Genomic DNA, 12,031 nt, shown 5'->3' with positions numbered 1-12,031 from the left:
GGGCGGCTGGCACAGTGAGAGATGGAGCTGCCCTGGAAAAGCCAGGCAGAGATTTAGGCTGGAACAAAAAATGGGCTCAAAAGGAAGAAAAAAAAAAGAAAAGAGAGACAAAGAGGATCTGTCTGTGTTACACAACGGGGCCGGGGCCACTGAATCAGGGTTTGTTGCAGTGTGCCTCCCCAGTGCTGGCGGCACGTCCTCCTGCCGCTGCTCTGGCTTGTGCCCCAAACCCCAGCACACGGAGGAAAAGGTTTTGGGGCTGTCTTACAACAGGTTCTTCCCCTTCTGCCAGCTTCATATTATTTAACTCTTTCTATAAATACCTTTTTGCTCCATAAGCAAAGCCGAGGGGGGGCCATTCCTGCACCATGCCCCATGGACATGGCCTAACAACAGTGTCCAGACACAGGCAGCTGGTTCCCCCCACTGACAGAGCCCTCCCCAGCAAATCTTTTTCTGAGGTACCGTGGGATTTAAAACACGGGGCGTGGGAGGGCAGCTGTTTCTTCAGCCTGGTGAGTTTGCACAAGGTCCCAGCTGTGCTGCCGAGGTTCAAGGTCCCGTGGGAGCAGCCTGGTTTGGCTCACACCCTCCTGCCAAGCCGGCCCAGCCACCCGTGCAGGAGAGCCATGGTAGCGGGCTGTCTGAGGCCACGGGTCTGGGGAACAGCAGAACACGCCTGCCCGGTTGAGGTGGTGGGGCACATGGGCGTTGAGCAGGGCTGCCCACGCCGCAGGGATAGGTTTGGCTGTGTCCTCATGCCAGGTGGTGTAAAGGGTGTGGGTATTTCCCACCCCACTGGGACTGGCAACCCAGCCACCCCAGCAAAACCCAAACGGGGCTGGAGTGCAGCCCTAGATCTGGGAGCTCCCATTTTGGGCTGGCATCACCTACACCCTTGTCTGGCAGTGTGGTCTCACTACTGCCTATGGTGGACTTGGCGAGGGGGAACCCAAGGGCTGAGGTGCTCGGTGACAAGGTCCTGGTGAACACCAGGGGGTGGGGATGGGCCCTCGCCATCGGCCCCCCCAAACGGTTAAAATAAAATAAAGTAAAATAAAAATAATATGCCAACAGCGATAATAATAATAAATAATAACGATGATGACAAAGAAGGGGACATCGAAGCGCTCCCCAGAGGCCGGGGGGGGCCGGTGGCTGCCCCCCCCTCCTCGGCGGCGGGCGGGGCGGGGCGGCGGCGGGGGGGGGCCCGGGAGGAGGGCGGGGAGGCGGGTGCCGCCTGCCCCCGCAAAACAAAAGGGAGCGGCAGCGGCGGCGGCGGCGAGAGCGGCTGGGATCAGCTAGGATCAGCCGGGAGGGACGGCGGGGGCTCCTTCCCCGCTGCGCTTGACTCGCCGGTGGGTTTGCGTGGAGCGGGGCCGGGAGGAGCGGGGGGAGGTTGCGGGAGGGCCGGCTCGGCCCGGGGCTCGGCCCGGGGCTCGGGGGAAGGTGATGAGTCGGGCCGGGAGTGTTCGGAGGGACCGGCGGGGCAGCGGCTCCACGCGCGGGTGGGACCTCGCGTGAGTGGGAGGGGAGAGGAGAGGAAGAGTTTTATCGCCCTATAAGGGGAGGTGGCTCCATCCCGGGGCACCAGCTCGGGAGGGGCTTCGGTGTGTGCGGGACCCGCTGTCACAGGGGTGGGGTCCCCGCCGGTGGGTCCCTCCTACTGATAATTCCCTCTCTTTTCCGACATCCCCGCCCGCCCCCAGGTGAGCCGTGCCCTCCCCCCGTGCAGGCGCCATGTCCCGCCGCAGTCAGCGCCTTGTGACCACCCGCTATTACCCCGGGGACGACGATGCCACGACCAGCAGCAGCGGCACCTCTCTGCTGGGTGGGACACAGCTCCCCTTCAAGGAGACCGCCGGCAGGTTAGTGGGGTGCAGGGGTGCGGGAGGGCGCCCCCTCCCAAACCTGGCTGGGGCTGGGCACTCCATCCCAGGGACACCAGGGATCGGGTATCCTCCCGGGTGGGGTGTCGGGATGGCTCGCAGGAGGGAGCGTGACGGGGAGCCCGGCACATTCCGGCATGGCCGCCGGCCGCCTTGGCACTGGCTGTGCCCCTGCTCCAGCGAAAGCCCCGTTCTCCCTGTCTGGGCACCTTTGCCCTGACACGGGAGCTGCCGTGGGTGGCTGGGTGCCTCCTCCCAGCTGCAGCTGCCTCCGACTGGATGGCGGGAGGCAGAGAGAGGGAGGGAGGGAGGTGCGCTGTTAGTGCCGGCCGGAAAACCGCAGCGGTGCGAGCGGAAGCGATGCCCGTGGACGGGCGGGAACCTTTTGCAAAGCAGAGGTTGCACCCTCCGAGACCTGCTGCTGTCTGGTGCAGAGGGGAAGTGATGCCGGTCGAGGGATTGGGGTGAATTCCCCATTTCTCCCCGTGGGTGCACTGCGATCCCCCACGCAGTAACCACACATGTCTAATGAGCCTGTTCTCGCCTCCGGCAGGACGATCAGGAGGAAATCGAGCAGCACAAAGCGCCTCTCTCCTGCCCCCAGCACCCAGACCTCCTACTACAGCGAGTCCATGATGAGCGAGTCCTACCTGGGGGGCAGTCGGGGCCTTGCTGCCCTGGGCAGCTCCATGCTGGATGATGACCTGGACAGTGGCACGTACTGGGGTGAGCCCTCCCACCCTCCTACAGCACGTGGGGGGAGGTGTTGGGGCAGCCCCCCAGGGTGGCTGACTGGGTTGCCCCCTGTGGAAGTGGTGGTGGGTGGTTTCTCAGCGGGACTCTGTGTTTTGGGAGCAGGTGGGGAGCTCTCTACCAGGCGGAGAAGAGGCACAGGGGACACAGAGTCCAGTAAGATCAACGGGCTGCTGGAGAGCAAGACGTACGATACCTATGCCTCTTCATCTGGGTACTCCTCAGAAGATGACTATGCTGGTAGGCATCACCAGCCTCTTTGTAGTGGCAGGGATGCAGGGAGACATTCCTGGAGGACTGGCCCAGGGCCTGGCCATACCCAGGGTGCTGCCAGTCCCCCCTGCATGCCACCTCCAGTACAAAACCTTTGCCCTGGGCAGTGCCCTGGGATGCTGGCTCCGCTGGTGACTTGCTTCTTCCTTTCCAGGTCACTTTTACTCAGGCCAAAGTAGCTCTGGGTCAGGTCTGAGGACTGCAGCCTCCCGGGTGGGCTTCTTCCTCTGGCAGGTGTTCACCTCCCCAGGTGAGTGGAGGGCTGGCAGGGGCGTTTCCAGCAGCAGCATTCTTGTCTGTCATTGTCTCTACTCCCTAAGTGCTGTGTGTGCTGTTCCCTGATCAGGTGAAGGGGTTTTTTCCCCTTCTAGGATCATCCCTGGGGGATGGAGGGGACATCTCTATCAGGACTGCTCCTGAGGCTTGTTTTTCCTCCTGGCAGTTCGGTTCATGACATGGCTGTTCTCAGGGCTGGTAGGTGCCTGGCGCCGCCTCACTGGCACAGCTCCCCGCCTGGACAGCGTCCCTTTCTCCAGGTGAGTGTGGTGGTGGGACACCAGGAGGGGAGAGGTGTGTTGAAAACCTGCAGGACCCTGAAGCAGGGGCATGTCTGATGTCAAAGCCCATCTGGACTTTGCTTTCCCTTGGCCCCCATCCAGAGGTGGTGGAAAGGTGGCTGTAGTCCTACAGGTGCCTATTCCTTTTCTATGCTCCAGGCGCTACCCACGTGTGAAGAAGTCCCTGCTGCTCCTCCTGCTCCTCCTGCTCCTCGCTGCTGCCGCCTACGGTAAGCCAGCCTGACTCCACGTGTTGCCCTGAGGTCTGGGGAAGTGCAGAGCATGCCACTGCCATACCTGGGGGATGGGATGGCTCCCAGCTCAGTGCTCATGGCTCCTGGTAAGATGGTCCATCTGCTCCTCTCTGCTGGGACCTCCTGGTAATCCCAGGGGATGCTGATGGCTGAGTCTCTGCATGTCCACCCTATCCCTGGCTGTGGCCAATTAGCAGCCTGTGGCTTTAACCATCTTATCCCTTTGCATGTCCAGGAGCTTGGTACTTCTACCCATATGGGCTGTCAACACTCAGCCTGCCTGCCTTCCCGTGGTGGGGAGCTGGGAAGTTTTCCTCCTCTGATGTGCCTGGAGCAGGGGACCTGACCATGCTGGACCAGGTAAGCTTCAGCAAAGACATGGTGGTGGCCCAGGTGGGATGAGTGCCTTGCAGGGAGAGCTGGAATGATATGGTCCGTGGCTGAAGGATTGCTTCTAGGGGATGGAGAATGGTGGAGAATGGGGCAGATGTGGAAATTGCCCAGATTGTGACAGATTGTGGTGGAAATGGCTTCGCCAGCTTGTGGCCATGTCACTTTTGGGCTGCCCCAGGGATGGAGAAGGAGCAAGTTCTGCCGTCTCCTGGAAAGCAGCAGATGAATAAGGTGTTAACTGACTCTGGGGAATGGGGGGTATGGACCTCTTCCACAGGGCTGCTGTGGAGCAGGCACCTCCTGGGGGGGCTACATCTCATCGTGTTTTGGTTGCTGCAGGGAGGACACCGGCTCCTGGCTCGCTTCCAGTCCCTGGAGAAGCGCTTTGAGGCACTGGAGGCTGAGCTGTCACGGTGGCAGCTGCGTCGGGGGGCGGCAGCCGTGACAGCAGGAGAAGAGCCACCCCCAGGGGACATCCTGGTGCTGCTGGAGGGGCTGGTGAACCGCCGGGATGCAGGGCTGAAGGAGCATCTCCGCACCGACATGACCAACCACCTCCAGGTGAGGGGTGCAGGCAGCACGTGGGGAGATGGGGGTGTGCAGGGCCAGGCTCTGATATTCCACCCTGTTCCTCATCCTGCAGGGTGAGCTGGATGCCTTCCGAGCCCAGGTGCAGAGGGATTTAGACGGGCGCCTGGGGAAGATGGCACAAGCCTCTCAGGTAAGGGAATGAGCATGTGGTGGTAATTGGGCAGGACCACCACCAGTGTCACATGTCTCACCCCTTCCCCTTTCCCTGGCAGGAGATGGAGGCACGCTTGCTGGAACTGAACTCGGAGTGGCAGAGGTAACGCTGGCTGTTGGGCAGAGCCACTGCTTGGTTAGGGGCAGGCAGGAAGCAGAGTGAATTCCCCACAGCGAGGCTTAGGAGGGGCTTCTAGGTCTGGCTTGCTTGGGACAAAAGGAGAGATTTAGAGGTGTTGTCTTGGGGAGAAGGAAGGGATGGATATGTGGGTATGTTGGTATGAGCTGGCAGGGGCCCTTGTGGCCGAGAAGGCCAGTGGTATCCTGGGGTGCATTAGTAAGAGCATTGCCAGAAGGTCAAGAGAGGTGATCCTGCCCCTCTATTCAGCCCCAGTGGGGCCACGTCTAGAGTGCCAAGTCCAGTTCTGGGCTCCTCAGTACAAGTGGCATGGAGCTCCTAGAGTGGGTCCAGCAGAGAGCAACAAAGATAAATAAGGGGCTGGAACTTGTTTTTTGTAAGGAAGGGCTGAGGGAATGGGGACTGTTCAGCTTTGAGAAGAGACAACTGAGAGGGGACCTCATCAATGCCCATCAGTATCTGAAGGGAGGGTGCCAGGAGGATGAAGCCAGGCTCTTCTCAGTGGTATCAAGCAATAGGACAAGAGGTGACAGGCAGAGACTGGTGCACAGGAAGTTCCACCTGAATATGAGGAAGAACTTCTTTACTGTGCAAGTGACCATGCACTGGAACAGATTGCATCCAGTAAGGGAAACTCCACAACCTCTCTGGGCATTCAAGAACTGTTTGGACACAATCCTGTGCAATGTGCTCTAGGGTGGCCCTGCTCAAGCAGGGAGGTTGGTCCAGGTGACCCTCTGTGGTCCCTTCCAACCTGACCCATTCTGTGATTCTGTGGCTAGCACCAGGGCTACAAGGGCGATTGCAGCAAATGGCCTGTGCTGCTGTCATTTTGCATCCCTGTGAGGAATGCGGCCCTTCAGCCAAGGGGTGAACTGTGTATGCTTTCCCACAGGATGGAGTAGAAGATGTCACTGCCACAGGAATTTAAAATGGTTTGGGTCTGGAGATGGGGTTGAGCATAGGCAATGTGGGATGAACCTTTTCCCTCAGTGTGCAGAGGGGAGCTGGGGCTATTGTCACGAGGTGTTGTTGCATTTCTCTCCACAAAGCTCAGCACAGGAGAGCCTACGAGGGACCTTCCAGCAGGAGGTGGGCAAGCTGGAGCAGGAGGTGGCAGCGCTAAGGAGGGAGCTGGTGGGCCTCAAATCAGACCAGGAGGTGATGGGGAAGCATGTGGAGGGGATGCTGGAGCAGCTGAAGACAGTGCGGGCTGATGTGAGTCCCCAGTCCCCACCCTGCTTGGCAGAGAGAAGAGCGAGGGTTCCTGCTCCCGGACTAAGGTCTGTCCCCACCGTTTCAGGTGGAAGCACAATTCCCAGTGTGGATCAGTCAGTTCCTGTCACAGTCCCGGCAGGATGGTGCTGCTGGCCTCATCCTCCAGCGGGAAGACTTGCAAACGGAGCTCCAGGCTCTGGAGCGCAGGATCCTTGCCAAAGTCTCGGAGGACCGGAGACTCTCGGCCCAGGATGCTCAGACTGGTAGTGGAGTGGCCCTGCAGCACGGGGGGACTGCAGGGGTGACAGAGGAGGTGAGTGCTGGCCTGAGCCCCAGGGACGTGATGGTGACCTCAGGTGTGAGGCTGGGGACTGTGCCTCATTGTGTGTGTGCAGAGGGGCTTGCATGTGTGCCTGGCAGATGGCAGAGCCATTGGAACAGCCCCTACAGTTGGGATATTGATCCCAACCCACGGGGCAAGAGCATCCCTGAAGCTCCTTCTTGGTCTGTACCTGCACTCTACCCTGGAAGGGGTCACAGGTGGTGATACTTGCACACCTGTGAGGTTCTTGCTGTCTTAAAATCCAAGCTTCTGCTCGTGCATCCGTGACCCAGAAGGTAGGGCGGGTGCCAGCAAGGATTCCATGGGTGGAGCATCTTGCTTATCCTCATTCTTAACAGCACTGCTGAGTTGTTTGGTGCAGAGCATTTCAGCAGAATGACACCAAGGGGAAAAAATGAGTCTGCTTGCCTTGGAAAGAGTTGTCAATTCCCTGTGGAGGTAGTGGAGGGAGGGATCAAGCTGGGATTAGCAGTCCCTGCAGTCTGTGCAAGCTTTGTGCACTCTATAAAGTTTAGACCTGCAGTGGTGCTGCAGTGTCCCAGCTCCTTTGGCTGGGTTTGGCTCCAGAAGGATTCTCCAGCCAGCTCCCCCTTTCCTGGATGGGGAAAGCTCCCATCAGTCTTGCAGGAAAGGGCAGGAAGGACCAGCAGATGATGCTGAGGAGGACTGGGTGGTGTGTCAAGTTGTATCTGGTACCCACTCCCCTCCCCTGGGCACAGCCTCTCTTTTGGGGATGGGCAAGCCTAGCGTGCCTGGGTGCTGCCCCTTCATTTCAGAGCTCCTCTCCTCTGGGGTATTTTTAGCAACCTCTAGCAAGGCTTCCCAGCCAAATACGTGTCCTCTCATTTTTGCCGTGGTGATTCATCCCCCGGCTGTTCTGTCCCCTAGCTGTTGTGTGGGAAGGTCTTTGTGCCCTCTCTGCCTCTGCAGGGTGGAGGTGGATAGGGGGCAGGATGCCTGTCCTGGCCCTTCACCCCTCTTGTGCCCTCTGCTCCTGCTGCAGCAAGTGCATCTCATCGTGGGCCAGGCCCTGAAGCGCTACAGTGAGGACCGTGTGGGGATGGTTGACTACGCCCTCGAGTCTGCAGGTAGGTGGTGGGGGATGAGCCAGCTGTCCTGGGGAGAGGACCACAGGGTGCTGGCATGCAGCTTACCTGCTGCCATCCCTTCTCTGTGCCAGGGGCCAGCGTCATCAACACCCGCTGCTCGGAGACCTACGAGACACGGACAGCACTGCTGAGCTTGTTCGGCATCCCCCTGTGGTACCACTCACAGTCCCCCCGTGTCATCCTGCAGGTGGGCACCCTTGGGGTGAGACCCCACTGAGGGGGAGGACTGGCTGGGTTTTATTGGGCTCTTGCTCATGTGGGTTTTATTGGGCTCTTGCTGTTGCTCCAAGTCAGCAGCTGGGCTGATGTCGGGGGAAGAAAAAAGGTGCTGATGGTGATAATATTGCTGGTGTCTCACTTCCATGCTCATAGCCAGACGTCAACCCTGGGAACTGCTGGGCATTTCGTGGCTCCCAGGGCTTTGCTGTCATCCGCCTCTCCAGCACCATCCGTCCCACAGCTGTGACACTGGAGCACATCCCAAAAGCCCTCTCACCCCAGGGGACCATACCCAGTGCCCCCAAGGACTTCACTGTCTATGTGAGTATCCTTGCCCCTACCTGAGGGAGGAGTGGGGGGACATGGTGGGAGGGCGCAGGAAGGGAGGGCTGACAAAGCCCATTCCTGGCTGTGGGGTGCTTTGAAGGGGGTTCATCTTACCCTGAAGAAGAGGAAGAAGCAGTACTGATGGGGAGAGGGGCAGCATGGGCTTCAGAAAGAGTTTGGAGTGACACAAGGGGAGAGGGGATTGAGTAGGTGTAACTTCTGGTCTTCCTCCCCCATCCCTCCCCGCTGATCCCTGTCCCCATTTGTCTGTTTTGGCCTTGAAGAGCAGGAGCGGAGGCCAAGCACGCTTGAGTCTCCCTCTCTCTTCTGCCCTGGGTGTGCTCATCACCTCTGGTCTCCCTCTCTGATGACCCCTGGTTCTCCCTTTCTGCCTCCCTGCCCCTCCATAGGGCTTAAAGGAAGAAGGAGAGGAGGAGGGCCTTCTCCTTGGACAGTTTACCTACAACCACGATGGCGACCCCATCCAAACATTTTACTTGGAGGTAAGCAAAATGGCCCTTGGAGCACCTGACCCCAAGAAGAAAATGGGGTCTCCAGGGTCTCTGAGCCTTAGAGAGCTCACAAGGGCTCACGTTTTTCTTTCCCCTTCTCCCCAAGGGTGACTCTGTAGGCACGTACCAGCTGGTGGAGCTGCGGGTGCTGAGCAATTGGGGCCACCCCGAATACACCTGCATCTACCGCTTCCGCGTGCACGGGGAGCCGGCGCACTGACCCCCGGCTCCCGAGCAGGATGAGGATGCTGCCAGGCTGACAGCAGGAGCGGATTCGTCTGGTTCACCGCTTCGCACGTAGAAATCCCGGGATGCGCCAGCAGCTGCCCCAGGAAGCTGCTCCCCTGCGGGGAGGAGAAGAGCTGGTGTTTAAGGGGTGAGGCTTTCACTCTTCTAAGGACTGAGGTGGTGAGACAAGAGCATCCCATACGGGTCCTAGCGCAGCCTGGCTTGTTTTCTGTGCATATCGGACTTTTTAACTTTTTGAGCTAACTTTTTATCGGGTCTGTGCTGCCCCTTGTCCCTGTTGCCCCGCTCCTTTCTGATGGTGTGTCTAGCATTGCCAGGACTTGGGAAAGGGGTGTGTAATTTTGCGATGTGCTTCATGCGGGCTTGGGTGCGATATGGTTTATGGGACCGTGGTGCCTGGCCCGGTTCTGCCGGTGTAGGTGGGAGCCACCGGTCCACACAGTGGAGTCCCCTCCACACAGGGTCACTTCTCTTGCCTTGGCGTTGGGTTGGCTAAAGATCTCCAGCCCTCTGATGCTGGGCTGGCAGAGGGGAAATGAGACAGTATTAATGAAGTATTAACAAAGAGCTAACGGTTTGGGGCAGCAGGAGGAGAGAAATGTGGCACATGTTGGTGGCAGAGCCCGCCCTGGTGCTGCCATCCGTCTGCTCAAGCCCTCATGCTGCCAGTGGCTGTGCTGGGTCTTGGTGATGCTATTGGCCTCCCAGGCTGGCTGCCTCCCCAGTGTTAAGCTTGATGATTCTATTGAAAATTCCTGTTGCCTGCTTCTCCTTCGGGGTTTGTTCTGGGTGTTTTTTTGGTTGGTTTTTTTTTTTTTTTGAGGGGTGGGGAGGGGCATTATTTTACAGTTGGGGTGTTGGGGTTCGTTTTTTTCTTTTTTTTGTAGTAACAAAGGGAAAAAAGACTTTTTCCTTGCAATTTGTACTTAACCGGAGAATGTTACATGGTGCCACTTGGGCAAGTGGCTTAGATGTGGAGGGCTAGAGCTTTGTTTAGTAGCAGAATAGCACACATAGTGGGATAAGCTAGAACAAGAGCAGCAGAGCTGTTTGAAATATGGGCCTTGTTGTTGGGGGCTTGGTAGCTGGACCTGGGAGATGGGGTCCTCTGTAGACTGCTGCTGATGGGGTGCTGGAGGCATTCCTGCCCTCCTTGCTCCGAATGTTCTCTGAGACTGCAATGGCTGGTTGTGGCCTTTTGCCCATGGCTGCATCTGTGTATACATGACTGTTAGCAGCAAGCAGGAACTGCTGCTTCAGTGCTCTGCAGGTCTGTTGGGTGGGAGATGGGGCAGTCTCCAGGGCTTGCAGGTGCCAACATGCTTCTGCTCATTGGGGAGCAGCAGAGTCACCCCCACCTGCAGTGCTCTGAGCTGCCTCCATCGGCTCCCAGTCCCTGATGGCAGATGGCTGGTGCAGCCTGACCTCCTTTCTCTTGGAAGGGCTGCCTTTCCCTCCTACCTCTCCTCACAGGCGTTGCTCTGTTCTCTGAGCCCTGGCTGTGGAGGACAGTGCTGGAGCAGGATGGGGAGTTCTGACTGCAGTGGGCATGTAAATCCTGCCTGTGCTCATGTTGTAGATGGGGGGAGCCACAGCAGGGGTTGGCAGGAAGCATGCACAGAGAGCTTCCCTGGGCTGAGGAGTGCCAGAGTCATCTGGCCCCTCCACCTCCTGGTTCCCTGCATCACATGTATTTTGGATTATGTTCTTTTAGCATATACAGCCTCCACCTTTGTCTTGTGTTTTGTTGAAAGAAAAGCTAAAGGGCTCACATTTAGCGCTTCATCCCTGTCTGATGCTGGTATCATCCTTCCCCTGGCACCATGAGAGCACCGTGTATTGATTCCCACTCTGGTGGTCTCTGCTTGAAGGACTGTAGGCATAGAGGAGGAGGGAAAAGGACTGAGGAAGTGTCTCCCTTCATAATGCCCTAATGTGTTGATCAACAGGCAGAGATGCTGAGCCCTGTCCCCCTCCATGCCACCCCGAGGGGATGAGGATGGTGGCAGCACATCCCTTCTGGAGGGGTCCACTTGCTCCAAGCAAGGGAAGTGAGCCCAGAGGCCACAGCCCCATCTCCAACAGGTTAAAATTACCCTGTGGAGCCTCCTGCAGAGCTGGGAGGCCCTGCTGCAGGGAGAAAGCTGACCTGTGGCCAGATCCAGTGACTATAAATTCTCTCCTATATTGAGCATAGTCTTAATTCTTGGCATCCACAGCCAAAGTTATTTTAAACTCATCTACAGCTGCCTGCTTGCCTTGGAGTCATGTCCATGAGTGCCCTGCGCACATGGAGCTGTGCTTTTATCAATGCCTAGACCTGTTCTGGGCTCAGCAGAGCAGCTCCTGTATTTATTTGAATGATAAAGAGAGCAGAGATGAAGCTCTCCCTTTTCCCCACCTCTCTTTGGCTTCTGGAGCAAATACCATAACCATGAGACTGGGAAAACCCCTTCTTTAATGTTTCTTCTGGCTCTCTGGTCTCTGGTTCGGACTATCAGGGCAGACAGGGTCTTTGCCCAAGAAAAAATTATTTTGTGGTAAATCACGCATGCTGGTAAGACGTGGGAAAAGGGACCTCTTTCCCTCAGAATAGAATAGTAGCACGGTTTCTGCACCTTCCACGGGGGTATTAACTGGTGGCTCTGGGTTAGGGAGCATTTGGCTTTACAGGGCAAGCTTGCCCTGTCCTTTGGAGATGAAAGTCTCTGCTGTTCTGAGGTAAGATCCTCTGGAGACACCAGTGAGAGCTCATCTTGGGGCTTTATGCTCTTCTCTAGCTGGTTTTAGAGGCCTCATGGTGCTGCCTGTGGGAGGATCCCCAGGAACATATGCTGAGGCTACCTGTAGTTTTTCAGCCCCCACATTCAGCATCAGTGCTGGGCTGCAGCCTGAGTACCTGTGCTGAATGCCTGGGCAGCTGCCTTTCCAGCAACCACTTGCAGGATTTCTGCAACACTTCCCAGAGCTACAAAAAAAAAAAAAAGGGCACATAAAACTGCTGCTTCAGCATGTGCATCTCTACCCAAGGGTATTTAATCCTAGAGCTGAT

At 57.6% G+C, this 12,031-nt stretch overlaps 1 protein-coding gene across 1 annotated transcript; it reads left to right on the top strand.

Annotated features, from left to right (window-relative positions):
* Nucleotides 1-1,230: 1,230 nt before the first annotated feature.
* Nucleotides 1,231-9,791, top strand: SUN2 (Sad1 and UNC84 domain containing 2). Its single transcript, XM_027664913.1, has 18 exons — nt 1,231-1,358; nt 1,710-1,868; nt 2,443-2,615; nt 2,748-2,882; nt 3,070-3,165; nt 3,358-3,451; nt 3,632-3,702; nt 3,962-4,086; nt 4,459-4,680; nt 4,763-4,840; nt 4,923-4,966; nt 6,055-6,220; nt 6,306-6,533; nt 7,567-7,651; nt 7,744-7,859; nt 8,045-8,212; nt 8,629-8,721; nt 8,837-9,791. Exons 2-18 carry the CDS (start codon nt 1,741-1,743, stop codon nt 8,948-8,950), a joined length of 2,136 nt encoding a protein of 711 aa, XP_027520714.1. The 5' UTR covers nt 1,231-1,358; nt 1,710-1,740; the 3' UTR covers nt 8,951-9,791.
* The last annotated feature ends 2,240 nt before the right edge of the window (nt 9,792-12,031 follow it).

The sequence above is a fragment of the Corapipo altera genome, unplaced genomic scaffold, assembly GCF_003945725.1.
Source record: "Corapipo altera isolate COAL_440 unplaced genomic scaffold, ASM394572v1 1, whole genome shotgun sequence".
In the NCBI taxonomy this organism is placed as follows: Eukaryota; Metazoa; Chordata; class Aves; order Passeriformes; family Pipridae; genus Corapipo; species Corapipo altera.
Note: the sequence above shows the minus strand (reverse complement) of the source record. Positions and strands in the feature narration are given on the sequence as shown.

Bases quoted from the DNA above. Each gene is read 5' to 3' on its own strand.
- SUN2 (XM_027664913.1), top strand. From the start codon at position 1,741: ATGTCCCGCCGCAGTCAGCGCCTTGTGACCACCCGCTATTACCCCGGG. The intron at 4,087-4,458 runs GTAAGCTTCAGC...TGGTTGCTGCAG, and splicing joins ACCTGACCATGCTGGACCAG to GGAGGACACCGGCTCCTGGC. The intron at 4,681-4,762 runs GTGAGGGGTGCA...CTCATCCTGCAG, and splicing joins ACATGACCAACCACCTCCAG to GGTGAGCTGGATGCCTTCCG.